This window comes from Anneissia japonica, unplaced genomic scaffold (genome assembly GCF_011630105.1).
Source record: "Anneissia japonica isolate Jap-2015-1 unplaced genomic scaffold, ASM1163010v1 scaffold287743_len2803612_cov181, whole genome shotgun sequence".
NCBI lineage: Eukaryota > Metazoa > Echinodermata > Crinoidea > Comatulida > Comatulidae > Anneissia > Anneissia japonica.
In genome coordinates, this window is record NW_022733259.1 from 1,399,018 (window position 1) to 1,424,562 (window position 25,545).

A 25,545-nucleotide genomic window follows, 5' to 3' on the forward strand; every position below is an offset into this window, starting at 1 on the left:
CTAGTACACACATCTGTCTATTGATTAAGAGCTGCTTACAACATACTGGTAACCACTCATTGTGTTGTACTATAAACAAAACCTTAGAATTCGTAAACACATCAAGTTAGTTGGCTCTTAAATCTGATTCATGGTCCTTTTAACCCAATGAAGTAAACACAACCACTATTCTGTTACTTTCCATAAATCTGTCGATCAATTTCCAAGCATCTTTTTTGTTTAATATATCAGTACTTTTGTTATACTGTACTTATAAATTCTATGCCAAACTCACTCTAGTTTATAAAACATTTCTCTATAAATTTAATACTTAAATTTAAAAAGTTTTTGATCAAGTGAATACATGACTTTAGAATCAGATTTTTTAATACATAGGATTACCGTACACTACAGGTCATTTGGAAACAGTATGCCAACAAAAGCAGAAACAGTTACCATGATGAAGCTACAGTTGTACTAAGTTAAGTAAGTGCAATGCAACACATGGTCTGGCCATTTGACTAAAGGGATTTCAGCACCAGATTGAGACCAAAAGCGGTGGGCCTTATAGTGTTAGCTCAACTTGGCGTCCCAAGTTGGAGGAAGCAATTCTGGGAGACATGGTTATACAGTATGAGCTTTACTTAACACATTTCTATTTTGCTGTGCATTGTGATAACCATCGACACTGACTTCTGGGTGACAATTAATAATATACAGTAAATGGGTTATTTTCCAACAGATTCTTCTTCCGTGCGGGGTGTGGTAGGCTGTCCCGATTTCTGGGAGACTGTCACAACATGGAGAAGACTTGGGACCCCTGAAAAGATGTCAGAGCGTGCTGTACGTGCACAATTACAGACTAGATGCTCTTTAGTTATTATTAGTGTGTGGTTCTTGACTGGCTCTACTGAAACAATGAGAGAAACAATAAATGAGCATATAATGTCAAAGTTACAGATGAGGGTTGAATGATCATAAACAATATAGATCCAAAAGAATCCATGTCATTTACATAGAACACGTAGACCCAAAAGCATGTTATCTTATTAGTGTTTACAAAAACCTGGATGTTCCCTTATTTAGAAAATTTAAACTTACTGGGACGGTTTTTGCTGTGAGAGCCGATATTTGTTAATGTACCGCCTACTGGCTTTGTCCTCAAACTTTGAAGCCTATTTTGAAAGTTATCTAAAACTTAATACCTATATTTTTGAGTATACAAAAGAATTCATTATTAAACCAATGCATTTTAATTATAACCAAAAATATGACAGTTTTAAAGTATTACTAGTACTATTTGTTTTTGGTTTTCAGCTTTCCTATTTTCCCTTTTAGTTGTATTTTTGCATGTACCGTAGTTCAATCTTGTCTATTTTTGTACTTGTTCATTTTATTTAAGTTTGTTTCATGATGTGTAAAAGATACAATACAGCCTTGTGAAAGAACACCTCCTTGGCGAACAAGCTTCCACTGATATATAAAAGAATGATTTTATTATCACTTTATATTTGTCTTCTTCTGTATCAAGAATATTACATGTAAGAATGGGAATAACCAATGCGATGCTGGAATCGGTTAACCATGACTCAACGGATCAACTTCTGAAGCCCTGTCTTAATCCTTAATTATGAATTACTTCACTATTATATAGAATTTGCAGAGTGGAATAAATTCAACAAAAGCCAACGACTCCCCGCAGAAAACAAATATGTTTATCCATTTAAAAAATCATTAGAGAATACCTCTTGCAGTTACAAACTTTCTTATTGTGCTATTCTTCAATTTCCAAAACCAACACTACATATTCTAGATTAGCCTATCAAAATTGAGAGCTCCAGAGGATGTTTACGTTTGTAAAGAGAATTAATTCCAAATTACATCAGTGCCACAGGTCATAAAAGGAAAAATTAATGGGATGTTATCATATGGATTATACAATGTACTTTTCAAGTTTACACAAACGATTATAATAAATGCTACAGGCTGTGCATAGTACTGTAATTTCGGTTTTCTAAAGGAATATATACAACTGGGAATCTGTATCTCAATTATAACCATAAATATTTTATGGGATTCTACTTAACATACATTTAGCTGTGTTCTGAAAATATGATCAATAGAACATATTTCCCTATAGAATACAGTACCCGTGAAGCAGGGAAAAAGCGGCATTTTTCTTTCTCAGATAGCATACAAATAAAATTTACTTTTAAGCTGAATACATAATAATTTTATTACAGGGAATTTTGTCCAAAAATTAATCAATTTAAAGTATACATTTATCTTCTATTTTCAATCACTAATTCATTTAATTGGTATCTTAAGAAGTATTATTTTACAACATACTTTACAAACTTTTTAGATCATTTTATGCTCAGTTTTAATGTTGTTTTTTCGGCATTGCACATTTCATGGGAATTTGAAATTTTATTTATTTGCTCTTTTGAGATTCCCCCTCCCAATACCACCTAACTCCCCCACTGTTGTGCTATACAGTGGATGTAACATTTTCATGATTTAAGTCACAATTTTTTTTCAAACCTGGTCAGTGGTGTACCTCGGGAATGCATAGGGAACATGTTCCTTCTCAACTAAAAAAGCTTGCACCCCCTAGTTCCTCCCAATTGAAAATGCTTGAAGCAAAAAAAGAAAAGATGCTCAAATGGATAGAAATCACCTCATATCACCCTATTTGTGAAGCTAGTACCTCCTTACTTAATCATCTAGCCTCCCCCACCTCCCCACTTCACTTTCTCCCATCAGTTCCCCCATCCCATTTCAGGACTCACAGATTTGCTGCTGGGCCTGGTATTATCTCTGAACAAACCACATGGCCAGCATCTGCCTCATTTCTCTTTTTTTTTTTCGCTTGCACCCCCTAGTTCCTCCCAATTGAAAATGCTTGAAGCAAAAAAAGAAAAGATGCTCAAATGGATAGAAATCACCTCATATCACCCTATTTGTGAAGCTAGTACCTCCTTACTTAATCATCTAGCCTCCCCCACCTCCCCACTTCACTTTCTCCCATCAGTTCCCCCATCCCATTTCAGGACTCACAGATTTGCTGCTGGGCCTGGTATTATCTCTGAACAAACCACATGGCCAGCATCTGCCTCATTTCTCTTTTTTTTTTTCTGATACATCAAACATTAAAATTCTTCTAGAATGAGATAACCGACCTCTTAAACTCTCGCACACACACAACATTACTTCACCAATCATATTTGCATAACCATCTTAATGCTGAACTAAGAATCTTAAATGTGCAAGTAACATAACCTATTCCATACTAAGTAATTCAACACTCAAGTGTATGTTTTGTAGTTACATAAAAGATACTATTCAGAGATAAAAATCATATAAATAAATATATTTGTCTATTTTTTTTTTTTTTTTAGAGATTGATGAGCTTTTACTTTTTTCTCTTAATCAACAAAAAAAACAATGTGTTTCATGATGTTTTTGGTATTTCCTTTTATTTCTTGAATGAGATGCAATAAAAATTAATATTTTTTCACATGTTTCTTTGAAAATACATAGAAACAACTCATTATATTATTTTCTTGTATAATCTCTTTTATAATATATATCAGTGCTATAAAGCATAGAATGCCAAGGCCTGTTATTCTTCACATTGCAGTATTATCACAGCCATTCAATCAATAACAGAATACATACTCAGCTCTCTATTATAACTATTATTGATATTTTTGCATAAAATAACAAACTTTTAAATGGCAATCATAATGAAGACAATGGTAATAATACAGTGATAATACTAATGAACATCTGATTATATGTACTAATATCCAACTATGGAACTAATATAATGCATAATAAAGAAAATTATAATAAACCTATTATAATTTTTTTTATACCTGTTTAGTTGGTTATTTCCTCATGTATCAATATCATAGAAGATTATAAGTATACCATATAAAAATATATGAAAAAACTGCCAAGTAAATATTACCACATAGGCCTAATAAAAGTACATATAATTCTATTTTGAAAAATAAATATTATTAGTATTAATATTTTCAACCATGAAAATATATATCGTATAGATAGATATAAATGTGTTTTTAAAGATTATTATTATTATTATTATTATTATTATTATTATTATTATTATTATTATTATACATGAAAAGCAAAACCAGGACTGCTGTCAGTAATGTAGTTTCATCTCATAATTTAAATTTTTTTTTAAATGAAAGTATGAATTGCAATACAGAAAATATATTGCTACAGACTGCTCTTAGGAGCAGGCGATACTTCCTGATTATCATAAACAAAAATTACCCATTCACTCTGCCAGATGTCTTGAAATATGCAGATAACATTAAGTATGGGTATGGAGAATAATCACGAGAATATTATAAACACATCTTTATGTTAAATAATTCAAGGAAATTTAAACTTAATTAGTCATTTTAATGTTTAAATGTTAATTTCAGAAGTACTATATCCTACTTTCAAAGTACTGTATCTACATTTAAGTACATTCATATAATATATTTAATTTTTATAAATCTACAGATGAAATAATGTATTTCATTTAAAACTTTTCAATTTTCTACAAAAAATATAATGTTCTGATCAAAAAATATAATTAGCTCTTTATTATTTATACCCAAGAAAATCTCAAAATATTTTATCAAAATATCAGTAAAAAAAATCTATAATCTAGCATTGATTTGCAAGAGTAATTAAATATTGTGATGTTAATTAAAACTGACGTATGTTTATTAAGCTAAAGACTGACATCTTTACACTAAGTACTTTATAAATAATTGAATAATTCAAACCCATTTCCAACCACCTGTTTTATATTATCAATTAAGTAAGAATGACAAGTAGGCTAGTTCTAAATAACTGAGTAATTGTGCAAAATCAATTATTCTTTTAAAAAAATAAACAATCCATAAAAGTAACAATACTCACTGAATTATTTTAAGTACTGAAATCTGGCAAGAGCAGAATATTTATCACACTCTCCTCGTTGCAGCCAAGCATAGGATCAGAGGATGCGACTGCCTTTGTAGATACACGGTACAACTATAATTCTGCAGCTACTACAAGCTCGATATAACGCAATTATTGATTTAATCATCGACGGTAAGTGTCATGCCAAATAATATTACCTAGCACAGTTGATGGAGAATAACATAGCCTTGGGTTGTTTCATATCATTGATTACAATGAAAAACGTTGCTCAATAAAAGATGCAGAATCATCTAACTTCTGAATCAATACTAGAAGAGTTAGACGGGTACGGTTCGCTAGTTTGCTCGTTACGAGTTTACGAAAGCAACAATACTGTACACGTCTTCAGTTATAACCTCTCGTCTGAATAGTGTTATTACTATTGAGCTTTTTTTTATACACGATAATGAGATTTTTCCATTTGGGTATGCGGTGGACGACGACTGAACATGCTTACTCGTATGACGACCAATGTAATTCCTATTAGTATTCCCAAGAATAACTTCATAATTGCTCAGTGTTTCTAACTGAAACATTTAGTAATGGCATTTGCAGTGATAAACAGCATATCAATCCTTCATTGACTGTAGTATTTACAAACTAGCATGCTTGAAAATTAAATATTTATTTAAAAAAATAAATCATTACTGTTTACCATTACCAATAACTTTTTCTTATTGACTGATATATTTTCTTGGACAAAATCTGGAAAAACATTAAAAAATTAATTTTAAATAATTATTTTTTTTACTTTGCAGTAAAGAAACATTCAGTGAGAGATAAAAAAAAAGAATGTAAAAATCAAGTTTAAAGCTCTGTCCAGACTGTCATTTTTTTTTGGACAAAAAAACTGTTGTTCTGTATGTCCATATATAGCCATGATATGCCCATATATGGTCATAATGTGGTGCTATCATGACCATATTTAGGCATGTCACATGTTTTTGTCAAATAAAATTTGATAGTCTGGACAGAACTTAATTTTCTTTGAAAAAAAAGTGCTATATGCCCATTTATAGTCAAGATATGCCTATATATGGTCATCATGACCATATATAGGCATGCCACAATAGTCTGGATAGGACCTAATCATTGGATTGCTAATTTCAAAAGGACTTAATGTTATTAGCTTTCAGTGACATCTAGTTTGAAACAATTCAGTTGTCAATGATTTACAGAATTTTTTTTTAACTACGAAAATCCTTTTAAATTAATTACCAGCCAATTTAAGGATCAATGCAAATGATTTAGAAGCAGTAAATTTTTGGTTCAAAGTTTATCCGTTCAATGCAGATACATTATCATCAGCAGCTTGCTCCAAAATAAATTACAATTCTTTAAAGAGCATCCCTTAGATATCTAGGCTACAACTATTAGGAACATGAAATATTCTTCCCTTTATGATTTATGTTTTTGGATTTGTATGCCTTTTCCAGAAGACTTCTCCTTTCTCATTTGATGTAACAGTTGTTTCTAAAGCTCTGCCTACACTATCAAATTTTATTTGACAAAAACATGTGACATGCCTAAATATAGTCATGATGACATCACATCACATCATAACCATATATAGGCACATCATGACTATATATGGGCATACAACAGTTTTTTGCTTTTGTTATGTACGTCCTTTCCAGAAAACGCTTCTTTTCACATTGATATATCAGTTGTTTTTAAGCTCTGACAAAAAACATGTCACATCCTTAAATATAATCATGACATCACATCACGAACATATACAGGCACAATCGTGACTACATATGGACACACAATGGTTTTCGTTTTTGTTATAGTATGTCTTTTGCAGAAGATTCACTTTCTCAATTGACGTAACAGTTGTTTCTAAAGCTCTGTTCAGACTATCAAATTTTATTTGACAAACCATGTGACATGCCTAAATATGGTCATGATAACATAACATCATGACCATATATAGGCACATCATGACTAAATATGGGCATACAACAGGTTTTTTTGTTTTTGTTCTGTATGTCTTTTACAGAAGACGCCTCTTTTCTCATTTGATGTACTGTAACAGTTGCTTTTTAAGCTCTGGCCAGACTACCAAATTTTATTTGACAAAACATGTGACATTCCTAAATATGGTCATGATGACATCATAACATGACCATATATAGACACATCATGTCTATATATGGGTATACAACAGTATTTTTGTCAAAAAAAAATTTGATAATTTTCACAGCACTTTAAGGGTTGAAATTTTAGTCACATGGTCGGTCAATGATCTTTACAGTTGAAAGAATCTTGGTGAATGTATTGGAAAATTGCTTTTAGTCTCACACTTCAACATCACATAAATATCAAATTATAATAATGCTAAACTTGAAACTACATATTATTACATTAGCGTATGATAACCATATGGTTGTGCCTCAGGTTGATGGTTGTAAAAATGTTTAAACAGGATAATTTTAAATGATTTTACAGATCCAATGGCAGAAAGACTTATAATGAATGAATAAAAGTTTAAAAACCTGGCTAAATATTTAAAATAATTTACAAAAAAAAAAAAAAAAAAATATTTGTGGCTTAAAAAAAAAAAAGATTTGTGGCTTACTTTTGATACAGTTAATTCCTTCAATGTAAAATCTCTGAATAAAGTATTGAATAAAAGAATTAATTTTGGAACTACAAGGCTAAACTCCTGGCTTCAAATGATTGAATCACATCAGAATGATTATTGATTTGTACAGCAGGTTGTACTAAGCAACTCCCTGGTATGAGTTACGGCCAAAATCTGATAAACTTCCTTGTCTTCAAAGCCAAATGTACATCCTTCTTGGTAGAGCCTAGGGCTTAGGAGGTCCAATGTTCTCGAACCAAAGGCAAAGTGATTACTACTTAACACAGAGCTGTCCTTTCATCAAAATGTACAGAAATGTGAGACTATCATCGTGTTCTCTGAGGGGCTGACCTAATTACAATCTTTCACAATCACAATAATTGTCCCTGGAAATGTTTACCATACACACACAGATATATTCCCCTCAAAGAATATGCAAGATCATGTGTAAGTGATTCATGAATGCAAGCAGGTACTTAAGTTTCTACTTAATGGTAAGTGTTTTTTATATCCAATAATATGGTTAAAAATTACAATTTTTTTAATAGTGAAAAGAGGATTAAAATTTGTCTAATTTTTTTTTTCTTGAGAATTTATGCAAAACCAGCTCTGCTACTCCCTCAAAACATATCTCTTCAAGTATATCTTTTTATTAAAAAAAATATTCTTATAAAAAATTGTATTAATGATGAAATAAATTGATCTTAAAATTAATATTGCTATTTAAATGTCGGTGCTCTTTTTACTCTATGTTCAATATAAAATACAATTACACCTATGTTTAAAATAATATAATACTGTTATTTTTTCCATTGGATTAAAAAATGTGATTGCTTGATTGACTTGCTCTGCTTGGGATTATGGCTATAAAAAGTGCAGCAATAACTTAGTGGTAAGGGTGCCTATCATCAAACCCTAAAGTCCTTGGTTCAAATCATAAAAGATACCAGGATTTTTACCATGACTAAAACACATCAATTTTTTAAGCTTTATAGATACATGATTTTAAGCTCTGTTCAAACATACTGTATTAGTTTGGGATAAATTCTGTGCTGTACCCCAATCTCGGCAAGATGATGTAATACTAATTTTATACCAAAATTATAAGCATACTATAGTTATTTATCACATCAAATCTGAGAGGGTGAAAAAAGATTTACAATCATCATTCCATCCTATAACTGATGTGTTAGACTTGCCACAAGTCTCTAATTATAGGTTTTCCTAGTATTAGCTAATTTTGGGGAGCGCCACCAGCGACGGTATATATCGAGAAACTTTTATGCGAATTAGAAAAAGTATACTATGAAACGCCAAGCAAATAGGTAATATGGAACGCCATTGGTGCCAAAATCGATTTAAAGACAAAGATTAGGGACTGGAGCCCAGTCTACTGATGTGTGTTCATGTGTTGGATGTAAAAGAAAGATGCAATATCTCCATTAATTAAAGACCACCTACAATTAAAGACCACCTACAATTAAATATCACTTTTCTGTGGTTGACCAGGTCCCAAATGTCTGTTATATTTATTATTCTAATTAGAGACTAAACCTGCTAAAAAAAAATGAAAACTCCAGTCTCAAAAGTGGTCTTAAATTGGAAGGAGACCTGTACTATGCACTATGGAAAAAATCAAATTAATATATAATGTACCCTGTATAGGATTAGCTCTATGGAAGTTTAGAAACTTTTTGAAACTTTCAGATAGCATTGGTACAAAACAGGGATACTGTACACCTGCTGTTGATTACTTAATGATGATTTATCATAAATAATCAAAATATATTATCTTCATCATCAACCTACAATGACAAATAACACTACAGTATATAAACAAACAACACCTTTATGAATTTATATACACAAACATATTTTTCATAGGAACCTTGGCATGACACACTATAAGACCAAGTTAACAGCATATTTCAACTTCAATATCAAAATTATTGCACGCATTCCTTTACATGCATATTTTCTACCTCAGAAAATATACCACCTAAAAAAATACATAGAACAAAATAGTGAATAAGAATCATTGTTTGTATCAAAGCTAGAAGTGCTTATATGCGCGTCACAGCTTAACTCCCAATGAAGAGCTTGAATAAGGACATTATGCTTGTATGCCCAAAACAAATACCGAAAAGGATTTGATAAGATTCCATAGTTATAGAGCAAATATCGGTATGTTTTGTAACTCCCTAAACCAAATAAAATTATTGAAGGACAACCAGTCATCCACGATACCAGAGTAATTAGCTCTAATTAAGTGTTAGAAAGCAAGACTGAATCTTAAAGGATTACTATACAGTCAAAAGAAGTCTTTTATCCTTGGCCACGCGCATCTGTATGCAAATGAGGCAAACTTCTGTTGAATCATCAGCATAGAATAAAAGATTTTTTATTTAAAATCACTGATGCTTCTGTAATGTTGCACGCGTCGCAACATTATTGAGCTAGTCATTAGGGACCCTTGATGCTCTAATCACGCGTCTTTCTATACTTGAGCAAAAGATTGAACCTACAAACCATGACTCATTCCAGGCTTGGAGAAGTAAGAATCCATCCCCAGAACAACTTTTCTTTCTCGGTTGGGAAAAGGATCAAACACAGGTACTTTCTTGCCTTGGGTAAACAGAAGGATTTAAGACAGGAACTACAGAAAGTTTCTTTTAAGTTTGATGAAGAGAGGATCAAGCCAAACCATGATTTTCTAAGGCTTGAGGAAGGGAAGAATAAACCACATTTGTTCTTCAAAAAAAAATTCTTAATCTCTGTGTTAATAGTAATTTAATCCCACCAATATTAGATAGTATACTGTACTATACAGTAATTATAAATCATGTAGTGATTACATAACTTTGACTAGTTACCGTAAGTATAACAATGGTACATATATAGTAAGTACAGCAAATATATAGTAACATTATAGTTTGTACAGTACTTTATTAATATTCTTCTTATAGACATAATAGTTTGTATAATTGTGTTATTGAACATGCTTCTTCTGTAAACTATTGTTTATTATTATACAATCCATAGAGGGCCTCCTCCCCTGTCAGCCTCTCAACTGTACAACCTTTAGGTGTTTGGTCATAATCTACCATGGAGGAAATATATTTCCTCCATGAATCTACTGTTATTGACAATAAAGCACCTAATGGCAATGAAATAAGATGATAGTTATGCAATGTACAGATAATTGACATATTGAATAATAATATACACTCCATTAAACCCTGATGCAGTAATAATCTGTGATTATGTGCAAGTATAAGATCCAAAAATAAATCTGAATAGAAACAATTACTGTACAGTAAATATTGAGTACTATGGTAATATGTGTAGCCTGGTGGTTAAAAGATACCGTATTTATTCAAATAAACTTCCTGGGATATTTACTGTTGAGAAGGGCTTTTGAGGGGGTGTCTATTCGAGGGATGCGTTTATTGTTTTGGTAAAAATTGGATACGTACTCAAATAAATACCCCTTAATTTCGTCTCAATATCTAGAATTCAAATTCAAAATTCAAATTCAAATGACATTTATTCAATCAATGATGGGAATAATAATAGAATACAATACAATACAAATAATAAATCACCATGATTGGGATCATGACTAGAAGTAAAAAACTTGTCTCGTCAGGACCCCCCCGCCCCCGAGGGGAAGAAAAAAAAGAAAAGAAGGGAAACTACCATTATTATTTAATAACTAACGTGGAACTACAACAATTAATTACCGTCAAAAATGTGTTCAAATTGGGTGATCAAAGAGACTACGGTTATAATTTCAACCAAGTAGATAAACATGCAATTCTACTGGAGAAGAACATTAATGGAATGTGTCGACAATGACACTCCTTCCATTTAGGGATGCGTTTATTCTAGGAAAAAATTAACGCCTAGGGGCATTTATTCCAGAGAGGTGTACAATCCCACTGAGGCTCTAGAGGGGGCATTTATTTGAGGCAGGCATTTATTCAAAGTGGGAGGGTACTTGCTTTTTAATTTCATGGCTCTGGGTTAAAAACCCCATGCCAGGATTAAACACTCATTTTCTAAGCATTATAAAACTTTCTGGTGACATTTAGGTACACAAACTGTTTGGTAGCCACTGTGCGTGTACTGACCCAAGGACATCATCCACCGGTATCTAGAAAAATTTGGATTATTTTACGCTGTTCTGAAAAGCTGAATTCAATTTAATAATTTTATTTCACTTGCAATTTACACTACTACTACAATTAAACTATACCCAGGTATAGCAAGCGACAAATCTTTTTAATGAAAGTTCCGATGAGTCGCGGCCGTTGGGGCCCGGGGTTTAGCCTATCTGACACGGCACGGCTAAGCTCCCCTACTCCTTTCTTATTGGCACCACCACTGCATTAACACTCACACGATGAATTCTAGCCGGGGGGGGGGGGGCTGACATCAAGGGAAAAAAATAACCTGAACTGAAGTCCTAGAAAATAGAAGAATGTGCATGGATGAAGAATAAACATGTCACACAGAACAATTTACAGAAAACATGCCTTATTATTAATATAAATGACATGTGAATCAGTATTATACTATTACACCACCCTATTTTTATGATGCCATGATGGTTTAAGCCTGGTGTAACAATAGCTAACAACAATATTCATATTTAGGCCTAGCATAGCCATAGGGCTAGCCTAGGCATAAGCCTATTTTTAAATTTAAATGTAGTAGGAAGTAGTATTACTTTATACTACTACTTATTGAATATGGGAAGCCAATACTAAAAACAACTATATTTTGATAGGTTATAGCTCTGAGTAAGGCTAGGCCTCTTATATTATCATCATCGACTGCTTAAGCTAAAGATGTTGGAGGAGATCTTCCTCTGGCTAGGTGTCAAAATTGACAAGCTTGACCCTTCTTTAGTGTCAGGCCTACATTTCAATTTAAGAAATAAGTTCAAAAGACTCTAAAAACTTAAAGAAATTAATACCAAACAACGATAAATTAGATAAGGAAAAGTATTAATCACCATTATGCAGTGTAACATTAAATACTCTCAGCGGTTCTAACTTCAACAGTAATACTTGTTTTGTAATTCTCGTTGTATACTTCTGGTGGTTGCCTGAACATTTTACGATCTTTGGAAATCGTAAACTTTTTGGAAAAAGCTATGAGGGCGCTGTTCAGATTATAAGCTACACAAACTAACTATCCATTTCCTGGATCTGGCGCGCGCTACAAATAAGTAGCTGTAGAAAGAGGTTGCTATGGATAGGATAATAGCTTTAATTGATATGGACTGCTTTTACGTTCAAGTTGAACAACGTCTAAATAATTCATTAAGAGGAAAACCATGTGCAGTAGTGCAATATAATCAATGGAAAGGTGGAGGGTAAGTGAGAAACCAAAAAAAACTTTCTTGTCGTGTGGGCTGGTTTGAATAAATAAATGCGTTGGAGCTGTAAATTTAACGTCATTATTTCCGGTTTATCGTTTTGTAGCAGGAAACTATGTTTCTTGGATAGTCAAGAGTGATTATGCAAAGCAATAATGAACCCATAAAGTGCCTAATTTTTATCTTCAGCGTTTGTGGAAGATGTTAAAAAACATCTGTACAATCATTTCACCTTTAAATTATCGTAAGCATTCAACCAATCCTAGATAGTATAGTGGTGAGTATCTCCGCCTGTCACGCGGAAGACCGGGGTTCAATTCCCCGTCTGGGAGGTTATTTTTTTTTTTTTTTTCAAATTTTAAAATCACTGTTCTATTTTTTTTGGAAATGACATTTCCTCATATTTTTGGGTTAAATACCTTGGCAATATTAAAATTATTCATGTTGAAAATAATTAATATAACAAATTTGATTTTATCTCATTTATAGTTTTTATACTAACTTCAACACCATTTAACTATATTTCATATTACTGTTTACTGTATTTATGTGGGATGTTGAACCTTGGAAAAATAATTTCATGTAAACCATTTTACATGACAATTAAGAGAAAGGCACATTTTGTTATCTTCCTATAAAATGTTTTTAAATATTTTCCACCATTAAATTATATAGTATATAATAATGTTAAGGATTAAGTAATTTACATAAAAATCTTGCAGGATTATTGCAGTGAGTTATGAAGCCAGAGCATTTGGTGTAACCAGGCAGATGAGAGGAGACGAAGCCAAGGACAAATGCCCTGATATTCACCTAGTCCAAGTCCCTGAGAGCAGAGGCAAGGCAAACTTAGACAAGTAGGCCTAATAATCATTTTACTCTTTGTATTGTTTTAATGTTTTAATACTTTAATATTTTGTGTTTAACCATATTGTAATACCGTCTTTTTTTTTAAAGTGTTTTCTTAGCAACTAGCAAAACAAATTTCATTGTTCACTTGTTTGGTTGATGAAAATAAGTATTCTTGGTTCTCAATATTGTCATTCCAACAAAATACAGGCATTTACCAGGATAGAAAATAAGTCAAATTAGTATACTTTTCTCACACCAATAAATAAATCTGCTAAAATTGCAATTAACACTCTCTAATTAATTAAAAATTTTAAAAAATACAGATTTTATATTTTACTTTTGACAAACACAATACAAAAAAAAAATAAATTGGCAGAGAAAAAAAATCAAAGGACATACTAATTATGTAAGACAAAGAAAAGCCTAAAAACATCAAAATAAAAAATAAATTAGAACCACTCATATCTTTAGGTACAGAGAAGCTGGAGCAGAAGTTATAAAAGTTTTGTGCAAATTCAGTAATTGTGTTGAACGTGCAAGCATCGATGAAGCTTACATCGACCTCACTGAAGCCGTTCAGCAAAGAATGGAAAGAATGCAAGGAGAATCGGTAACGTTTGATATGCTTCCTAACACGCATGTCGTAGGCTGGGATGGTACGGGAGAATCAAGCGAGCGTGCTGATGACCAAGATTCAAAACAAGATGGAGGTGCAGTGCAATGTGATGGTAATATATAACTTATTTGTCAGTCATGAAAAAGGTCACTTCAATCATATTTTTACATTTCCTTAGATTTTAGATGGAATATATATATAATACCTTAGGAATAAACAAACAGCATTACTCATTGCCTTTACCCATTGCCCACTGATAACACCCAGTACCAAAGCACCAGAAACAAACAAATGGATTGAGAGCAGCTTAGCTCAGTTGGATAATCTGGTGGTAGCCACTGTGTGCTGAACCGTGGAGATCTCTATGTCCCCGGTTCAATTCCCATCGCTGCCTCTCCTTGTGTTTCAGCTGGAGGGCTGAAATACAAGTTAAATAGCGCACCGTCTTTCGGATGAGACGTTTAAGCCGTTGGTCCTGTGTGCATTTATGGCCCATGTGCATGTTAAAGAACACAGTACACTCTTCGGAAAAGAGTAGGGGATATAGTCTCCCGGTGTACTACCCAATCACCACCAGAAGGACCCCACTGCAAATAAGTCTTCTTCTAGACTTTTGTGGGCTATTCTTGGTGTTTACACTGAAGAAATCCAATCCAATCCAACAAAATGCTACTCTACCTAACCATAAAATGCTCTTGGAACTTGTATTCTATAATATTGAAGTGCAATAGTTTTAAAGAAATTGTTGAATCAAGTGTTTGTGATACTCAACTACATAGAGTAAGATAATTTCATGTTGTAACCTGCGTTTGATCTGTATTCTTGTTTCAAGAGCAAACAACATAGATTGAATATCTTGCCCAAAGATCCAAGCAGCATGACACAGACTGAGTGAGCCAATCACTGCTAGTAATTATCCTTATCCCAAAATGATCCTTATGTAAATAATGATGACTTTTTTTCCTATAGGCCTAAGCAACAGAGAAGCTGGATTGATACAGTGGTTGGATAATGCTGCTAGTTTGCAGGACAAGAGGCTGGCAGTGGGAGGCTACATCGTAGAAGAAATGAGGGCAGCGGTCTATAACGAAACAAGTTTTAGATGTTCAGGGGGAATTGCTCATAACAAGGTATATCACAACAAACAGATCCAAAGACCTAGAATTGATTATCTGAGTTATCTCCCTCCCTGATATTTGTGCTTCATCCTTGTGGGAATTATGTTTTCAAACTCTTCTTCTTCCCACAAATGCACGCATTAGTAACATCAGTAATATCCAAGGGAAAGGTTCATTGGAGGCTTCCGCCCGGTAGCTTGTGTTTTTTTTTAGCTTAATTTTTACTCTTTTCAACACCCCTCAACTACCTTATTGTAGATTATATTTGCTGAAGTATCATGCTTTGGTATTGATAACGATGAAAGGTGGCTACGCCTTAAAGCTATGTGGGTTCTTCTTGCAGAACTTATTGTAGCCTCCTTCCATTCAATATATTTGTTTCAAATTGTGCATTGATGTTATTCCATTTATTTCACTATAAGTACAAATGAATACTATTAGTTTTGAGACCAACAATTCTTGTGTGTCTATAAAAGTTAAACATCCTGAAGTCTACATCTCATGATTGGCAGTGGGTGTAGGCTAACTCATATCCACTTTGGTGAACCTATTCCCAAATTTAGGTCAACTCGTGCCCAACACTACTACTACAGGGCCCCCTCGTTATTATAGTTTTGACGAAGATCTTAAATTTATTGATTTCATTCCTGCTGTATCAAAATCTTCTAATTAGTAAGTTTTTCTTTAATAATATAGTTTCACATGATTACTACCAAAATAGATAATACTCTTCGCTTAATGTTTGAAAGACAAAGGTAGATCTTACACTAAACTTGGGTATGGGTTAGCAAAAAATTATGGGTATGAGTTGTGAGTACAAATTGGCATGGGTACGAGTTAGCCTGAACTCTTGGCAGTGATGTAGCATTTAGCCGAATTTAAATCTAGATATTGTCATTGGCCATTAGAATGTAAAGTGTACTTGTATGTAAGAATGTAGTTATTTTTTTTATTCATTTCAAGTTTCATATTTCTAGATGTTAGCAAAGTTGTGCTGTGGCTTCAACAAGCCAAACAAACAAACCATTACCCCTCATGCCTCAGTGGAAAAACTTTTTCAAACACTTCCTATCAGGAAAGTGTAAGTACAGTTTTATTTTATTTTTCAATTGTTTACAATTTTTAAAACAATGATTTTTAAGGTGATGTTTGAGCAGTCACCATCCTCCACCATTCATATTTGGTCAAATCGTGAATTTAAATTTAATCTAGTGGAAGTAAAATTACCTACTACAATAAGGAACTATTTTTTACAGAGGAATATTAGCATTGCTGATAGTTGTAATTGACATTTTGTTTACGTATAATTTACATTTCAATTTTCCTATTGAAGTCGGCATCTTGGAGGCAAACTTGGACTCTCTTTAGTTGAAGACTTGAACATAGAATTCATGGGAGATTTGTGTCGCTACTCAAAGGTGAACCTTCAAACCAAATATGGAGACAAAACTGGGTAAATATAAATAACAAATATTACATATAAAATCATGTAACATCAGGGGTTGGCCAGTTTCAGTCTCAGGGCCCAGTGTTCAAATCCTGCTACTGTCTAGGCTTGATCTCATGTCAAAAACAAACAGTATATCAAAATCCTTTTATGGAATGTGAAAGAATGGATTTATTAATCTGTAAAGTGTACTTGTCGAACCCAGTAGGGATTAGGAGTTGTTTTTAATTATTGACTGTCATCTCTTATTTATTATTATATAGCTGGTGTTAAATAGAATAAATAAATAATTAAATTAATAAATAAACACTCAGTAACCACCATGAACAAATACATTGTTCATTTTTGTATTTTTAGTTGGATATGAGTGACATTACAATTAAAACCTAATGAAAACCGATAAAGTTTTTCAAGCATTACAATTAAATACATATAAAAATGATTAATTTTTTTTTTTAAATCTTGAATAAATTTAAATATACAGCAAAATATAAACAAATAAAGATAGCTCAGTTGATTTACAATTTAAAGGATATGTTAAGTACTTTTATTCAGACTCAAATTTGTTCGACAAAAAAACTGTTGTATGACCATATATAGTCATGATGAACCCATATATGGTCATGATGTGATGTCATCATGATCATATATTATTTAGTCATGTCATATGTTTTTGTCAAATATAATTTGATAGTGTGGACAGGGGCTTAAGCCAATCATAACAAATGCTAAGAACACAGAGCATGGAATCTAGGGTAAATTTTTAAATTTTGGCAGGGAAAATGCAGGCTCATTGTAAATGATCACATAACTAACTCTTGCACATCCACCTCCCTAAGCAGGTACACAAGACTTCAGACAACCACCTCCCTAAAGCAAGTATTTTCTTATCTCTCCAGAAAATGTGAAGAATTCTTAGGATTTTTGCTTACGTTTGCATTGATACTTTAAAGTAATTAGTTGATAACATTTTAAATTTCAGTTTGTGGCTTTATGAGATTTGCCGGGGATTAGAATATGATGCGGTGAAACAGCGAACGCTTCCAAAATCAATTGGGTGCAGCAAAAATTTCACAGGCAAATCGGCGCTGGACACCAAAGATAAGGTACAACATGTGCATTAATTTTCTTCGAAGGTCATAAGACTCTTTAAAGAGTGTTTTAAAATGATAAGAAATTAAATATTCAGTTGAAATGCTCAATAGTTTGTTTCAATGTTCATAATAGTAAAATAAAAATGTATGATAAACAAATCTGGTGGGTTATGTTTGATGAAAACAACTACAACATAAACTTCCCATCCCCTGCAGGCTTTCTCAGAATGCTTCAGGCGAAAATAATAATAATAATAATAATCATAATAATAATAATAATAATAATAATAATAATTACTTATTTTGTTAGTGAAATGGAAATACCACATACATGTAAATATGTCATCTATTTGCTATTGGTAATCCATAGGCCATGTTTTTATTGACTACCATTTTGAACTTTTGGCCCATCAGAGTAAAAATATAAATAAAATTAATGAACATATTTATATATAAGATTGTTGTCATAATCACAAACATGTTTAAAAAAAGTTATCTATATTCTGTTTATACTTTTTATGTTGCTATAGGCTTGATCTCAAATAAAGTGTAATTGAATTGTATTATCACTGGCTCCAAGAAACTGGTTTAGTTTTGTAGATATCTACAAGGCTAAGCGAAAAATATGTAGCTTAACAAATGTATCTAACATTTGTTTATCTTTAGGTGAAGCACTGGTTGGGTGAACTTGCTAATGAGGTTGCAGAAAGAATTACAAAAGACCAAGAACTGGTAAATTTATTCTTGAATTCATTGCAAAGCTCTGTCCCCATTACTAAATTTTCTATGGAAAATAAATAAAACTGTAAACTTATCTTATGTTAAAAATGTCTTAATTGAACAAGTATCTAGTTTCAAATATCTTGGCATTCATATTCAAGACGATCTGACTTGAAACAACCATATCCATAACATTACAAAACAGGCAATAAATTACTGGGTTTCATCTAGACAGTTCTACACTGTCTGTGACTCTTATACATTAAAAAAGTTATACATTACACTTATCCATCCTCGTCTTGAGTATGAATGCCAATTATTTGATCCTTGTTGTAATATTCATATTTTACAGACTTGAATGTGTTCAAAAATTTGCTTTGAAAATTACCATGGAAAGAATCATATGCCTGTTTGTTTGAAGTCTAATTTATTATTGTTAAAAGATCGTGATTCCTACTTAAAATTGTTAACTTTTTTCATTTTGTTATGTTAATTCATTGTATTCTGGTATCTTAGTTAATCCCAGACTCGCTTAAATCATACTAATTCATTTGTTGTTCCATTTGGACGGACTTTGTCCTTTAAATCAATTTATCCATCCATTATTTTACTTTGGAATAGTCTCCCATAATCAGTGGTAGACTTGAAAATGTACATCCACTTTTAAACAAAATTTAATGGAACACTTTAAAAACTAATCCCCTTTCTGTCTTGCTCACATTTTTCTTTTTCTCTCTTATTTGATGTTGTCTTTAACTTAAGCCTATTTAGGGGGAGGCTTATTGTTAGCCACTAGTCAGACGATATTGTGGCTATCTTGCCTCCCCAGTTTGTGTACCGAACTTTCATAAATAAAATTAAAATAAAATGACAAAAAACTGTTGCATGCCCATATATAGTCATGATGTGCCTATATTTGGTCATGATGTGATGTCATGATGTGATGTCATCATGACCATATTTAGGCATGTCACATGTTTTTGTCAAATAAAATTTGATATTCTGGATTGGCCTTTATTTTTATTGGTAATTTAACTCTCTGGTTGGTGGTTCAATGATATTCTCAGGAAGTGCATCCTCTTTTTTTCAGGGTTCTTGGAAAGAAGCTGAATTTGTAGGTGTCGCAGTTGGTGCTTAGTTACTCATCAATATTTATGTTTCCAATAATAGTTAGTTCAAGAGTCGAGCAGTCAATGCCCAAGGATTTTTTTCTGAATGCTTAATCTTGCATCTTTTCTCACATTAATGTATACATTTTTACTTAAATCCATACAGGAAAAACTACATAAATACTTCAAATAGCTGTGATTATGTCCCCCCTGTGGATTTTCAGCCGTAAAAATCACTATTTTTACCCTGCTTCATACCGACTTAAATTTCCTATAATGTCTTAAATTGTTTTGCTTTAGAATAACAGAGTTCCTAAACAGTTGACGGTTAGCCTACGTCAAGACAAGAAGCCACCAGGCAACATGACGCGGTCGTGTGCCCTCAGTAAAATTGATGGTGAGAGTATGGCGTACGTATCATACATGTTGATACAAAGTCTGAACACAATGGGTGGCAACCAAATGGCCTGGTAAGATGATAAATTAATGCCCTTTTGTGACAAATTATAACCCTCACCTTAACCCTTCCCTTTAAAAATCCTACCTATTCACTAGCCTTTAGGCTAGTGAATAGGTAGAGTACCCCTCCCTTTTACACATTGTATTATAATTTAAAGTCCTGTCCATATTTTATTTGACAAAAACATGTTACATGCCTAAATATGGTCATAATAACATCGCATCATGACCATATATATATATTTGGGTATATTTTATTAAGATAAAAAAACATCGAAAACACAATCTTTGGCAGCATTAAGCTGAATTGTAGATTGGGTAATTACAATAAAATCTATAAAATTTGTGATAAAACTAATAAATGTACAGTATATAAAAATATGACACAGTCAAAAAACACTAAAAATACAAAGAATAAAAAACAATTTTACATCACACTTTACTCCTGAGCTATATATAATATCCAGATTATTCAGACTGGGGGGTTCATCCGCCACAGGACCTCACAATGAATTGAGAATTCGTACCATGTAAGGTATCGGGCTATTTTTGTATCGGGATTTAGTACATTTGTATTCACTATATAGGCACATCATGACTATATATGGTCGTAATAACATCGCATCATGACCATATATAGGCACATCATGACTATATATGGGCATGTAACAGTTTTTTTTGTCAAATAATATCTGATAGTCTGGATGAGGGTTTAGATAGTACCATACATAATATGAAAAAAATAGAGAACATCATAGCTCTATGCCAAGTAATTTTTCAGACTTTTCAGGTTGCATAATGCTGCTGTTTTGAGTTAACTTACTTCCAATGAGGAACAGTCCTTGTTTGATACAAGAACATTTGTTATTCATCATGAAGAATACAACACAAAATTTAGGCATGCAGCATCTTAAAATTTGGAAACATCTACCTAAAATATTCTTTGTTTGGTTGGTTCCATGTTACCAAGATATGAAAATTGGGTAAAATTACTTTAGAAAGTAGAATTTTCGAGAGCACATGTAACAGACAGTGAGACACTCGAATATCACAAACAGCGATTTGAATCTGTAAAATCATGGCATTAATTTATGGCTTGCACTCTCTAGAATTAATAATATGTTTCACATTTGTATTCAAGTGCGCTTGATATGTTCCATATTTGTGTGCAAATGCTGCTTATAACCTCATTCTTCTCTGCTTCCTTTTTTAGGGTACCTCATATCCTTTCACTGGGTATCGTTGCTTCCAAATTCACAGAACTAGTCTCCAGTGGAAACTTAAGTATGAAAGACTTTCTAAACAGTCCATCAAAAATCCCAAACCAGGATGTAACTCTGAAACAACAATTCAAATCACAGAAAAGTGTAGCACCCAAAAGTATTGAGAAATTCTTTTCACCTGTACAGAAAGTTTTTGATCAGGAGAAGGAAGGACATATAAAACAGCAGGATGCAATATCAATAAGTAGTTGTAAAGATGAGATTCCCACAAATTTGTCAAATGATAACGAAAGTTTATGTCTCAATAACGAAGACAATGACGAACAACATATCCATTCCAAAGTGAACGTCCTCTCTATGATACCTGTAAACAATCAATCAAAGTTAATTGAACAGAGTGACATTGGGAATATTGCATCATCATCTAAATCGCTGTTATCATTTTTTTCGCAAAAACATAATCAGGCATCAGTAATGGCTAATACTAATATGGAGGAAACACAGATTGACACGGATGAGATCTGTTCGGAAATTGATAACATAGATGAAGTGCAATGCGAAAAATGTAGCTTAAAAGTTACAGCATGGGATTATCCGGAGCATTTGGATTATCATTTTGCGATGGATTTACAGAAACAGATCAGTGATGAGGGGAGTGCGCCACCAACTTTTGTGCAGGATTCAATGGGAAATACTGGCAAGCGCTGTAGAGTGCAAGAATCAGGTTCTGTTAAAAAGAAGAAGCCAAATGCCACTGCATCAATTGCATCATATTTCACGAAACCTTGATAAAGCTATAAATGACCCAACCAATAATCGATATGGTCCAGTGGTTATAGTGCCTCACAAATTTGAGCTCAAATCATATCTTGCTCATTTTTATTAAGATGTTTACAATGTGAATATCATCTGTATACATCACTCACCCAAATACAACTATCAATTTACATCCTATTTCAAGAAACCTCAATCATTGATATGATCCAGTAGTTATAATAGTGCCTAACAAATTTGTGTTCAAATCATACATTCCTCATTTTATTAAGATGGTTACATTGTGAGTATCACCCATATACATTACTCATGCGAATGAGTAATGAGAATTACCTTTAATTATGATTAATTTACAAGACAGTGTCAAAGTAATTAACTGATTAATAATCATTAGTATTACATTGTTGTCATTCAAAAGGCTTCACCATAAGAATATGTAAACAGTAGCCTGGTGTTAAATGATTTTTGGCAGTGGTGTAAAAACGATTCATGGGGCTGGGGGCTCCATGTCATTAAAATATTTTCACTCACGGAGTGTCCAAGTTGTAGATAATTTCCCATCTAAAAAAATGACTGAAAATATGTCATTTAAGTATTCAACTATTGAGTATTCAACTATAAATCAACTTGTTATCCCACAAAAATCACCGATAGTGCATTGTCATTCATTTGATATTTTTTGGTATTTGATATTGGCGGAAGCCTCTTTGAGGCTCCATCCATCGTTTTTTATTAAATTTATTTATAAGGCAACATTCAAACAGTAAAAAATAGACCTTTTTGACTGGATTCCTGGGCTTGTCCTCTAGAGCTAATTGGTGTTAAGCCACTGATTTTTTTCCAGTTTGGAAATAGTTGCACCATTCCTGACTATGAATCAATCACCAGATAAAAAAAATATTTTGAAATGAAACACAATTCTATGGCCTTGTGTTTGGTATTGTATTGTTCAAGTCAAATATGTCTTCAATGCCATCCAACATGTTTTGATATTTTTTCAGCTACTACCTCAATTGAAATCATTAAATTTAATCTATCCTGAAATGAAAAGAGAAATGAAACATATGGTTATACTTGTTTACTATGAAGGAATATTTAATGAATTAATATTATTTATCATACAAGATTATTATTGTTTTTGTCCTTATCTTCCAATGGCAATGAGCAAAATATTAAATTAATTGTATTTTGGTAATTGACAATATATACAAAGTAAGAATTTTTATAAATAAATTATCATTTCAAGCCAGTGATCTGTAACCCTTCCATTTACAATGATTCTGCAATACTAATTTACTTTATATTGTTAACAATAAATATTTGCTAACTCATTCAGTTTTATGGTGTGTCATGTTATTGATTTTGTAAATACTTTATTTTGTAATACCGGATAAAAACACTTGAGTTAATGACAGATGTCCATTTAAGGTGATAAACATTTTCCTCATAGATTACCAACAGTGGTGAATCCAAGAATTAGAAATAGAAGGGCCCAGGGAGGGACTTGCTTAAATGTTGTGTCTAGACCACCTCAGATCCACCCATGCTTGGGGCTGAGGTAAGAAAATTTATGATTATTACACCTCTAGATGGCCGGAAATTTAAATATAATTTTCCTTTTTTTCCATTTTTTTTAAGTGGGGGCTGGTCTTACCATTTTTGATTGGTTGGCAAAGTCCTGGTGGGTGTCTAGGGTGCAAAGCCTAGTTTCTTTAACATCACTACAAAGTCAATTTAAAGTCGCTACAGTGTTTTCAGTGCTATCATTGCACTGCGCAGCAGTCCCCCACGCAATCTGGAAGGCTCCCCTATTCGATCAACCAATCGGCATCACCAAAAGCTGTCGGTGATTGCGTGTAGCGATTATATGAAAACAAGTTTAAGGCCCTGGCGCATGGAGAAACTTGGTGATTTTTGGGCCGTATTATTGCCATATTAATATATTACACACGCACACATATATATCTGTCTCTTATACACATCTAGATGTGTATAAGAGACAGCAATGACGAACATCTATTAGAGGTAATACGACAACCATTCATAAGTGATGGGTGTTGTATTCATATGTTGTGTTCATTATATGCAAGCTTCTAGTTAATTTCCATAATGGGATGTTTTACCCGGAAATTCGTGGTTTAGTTGAGATTCCACTGTCTAGATTTAACAACTTCTTTCCAACGATTTATCAATAACCACAATGTTTTTCAAGGAATGTAACATATTTATTGAGAGGTCCTTTAATGTTTAAATCTCCTACATAAAGAAATGATATGCTGGTATTAATTTAGTTTATCTTTTCCCTTTGTGGAATAAAAAAATTAAAGCAACCATGCAGAAAGTTAATGCAATTTAAATTGCTTTCTTAGTGTATCTTTTTGGCTTGTATTTCAATACTGTAATTCAAATTTTATGCCTTTTTACAAGGCTGTCTGGCCCCTGTTTTGAAGTAGCATCTCTCCATACATTCAGGCGTCCCAAGATCTGTTTAAATGAGCTTCCTTGACATATTAAATTGCACATAGCGATACCCATCAGCACTGATTTCCATGAGACAATTGATAATAAAGTAGTAAAAACATGCAAATATTATAAATTTGCGGGATATGGGTTATTTTCCGGGAAATTTTTGCGGGAGTGCGGGAGGCTGCCCAGATTTCCGGGAGACTCTTGAGACTTCTTCACATTACACATTCACTGGCAGTAAGAATTACAGTAATATGTCAGACACACCTTTAATTTCCTCATCAATAAAATAAGAAAATATTTTTTGTCTAGTCTATGACACAGTCTATTATCTGAGTATGTCAAGGATATTATAGCCTTTTCATCTTTTCAAACAAGTATTATCCATATACATAATCTTGCGTATCTAATTTATGGCAAGAAAATGAACAGTACTTTAAATGATTGTAGAATTAAACAGGTTTTCCTCTAAGTAAAGACTCCTCCATTTAAAGACCACCTTTTGGTGGTCCCATATTAAAAATGTCATTTTTATTATTCTAATTAGAGACTCAAAGCTGATAAAGACCATGGGGGAAAAAATGTCTTTAATTAGAGGGAGACCTGTATTTAAAAAAAAAATTAACATTTGTTGATACAAGTGTTTTACTCAAGATCCAGCAAACAATGAAGATGGAAAATCATGACGAATGTATTTATTAATTCAATAAAATCACCTGTAAT

At 32.7% G+C, this 25,545-nt stretch overlaps 2 protein-coding genes and 1 non-coding gene across 5 annotated transcripts in view; 2 read left to right on the plus strand and 1 right to left on the minus strand.

Annotated features, from left to right (window-relative positions):
- The window catches only part of LOC117116127 (apoptosis-stimulating of p53 protein 1-like), a 60,495-nt gene extending 47,802 nt beyond the window's left edge, over window positions 1-12,693 (minus strand). The window contains exon 1 of one of the 3 annotated variants that reach the window (XM_033260092.1): window positions 12,579-12,693. The gene's annotated coding sequence lies outside the window, so the exon portion shown is untranslated. Of the gene's footprint in view, window positions 1-4,929; window positions 5,062-7,552; window positions 7,827-12,578 lie in introns of those variants that run through there. The other 2 variants (XM_033260093.1, XM_033260095.1) reach the window with 2 other exon arrangements.
- A 110-nt stretch (window positions 12,694-12,803) lies between these two features.
- On the plus strand, window positions 12,804-23,687 carry LOC117116096 (DNA polymerase eta-like). The gene is made up of 10 exons (XM_033260045.1): window positions 12,804-12,941; window positions 13,667-13,801; window positions 14,268-14,524; window positions 15,382-15,542; window positions 16,508-16,611; window positions 16,864-16,983; window positions 17,960-18,083; window positions 18,738-18,803; window positions 20,201-20,370; window positions 21,573-23,687. The coding sequence occupies exons 1-10, from the start codon at window positions 12,817-12,819 to the stop codon at window positions 22,369-22,371; spliced, it is 2,061 nt and encodes a 686-aa protein (XP_033115936.1). The 5' UTR covers window positions 12,804-12,816; the 3' UTR covers window positions 22,372-23,687.
- On the plus strand, window positions 13,205-13,276 carry Trnad-guc. The gene has a single exon. It is a non-coding gene; the product is annotated as a tRNA-Asp (tRNA).
- Window positions 23,688-25,545: the final 1,858 nt, after the last annotated feature.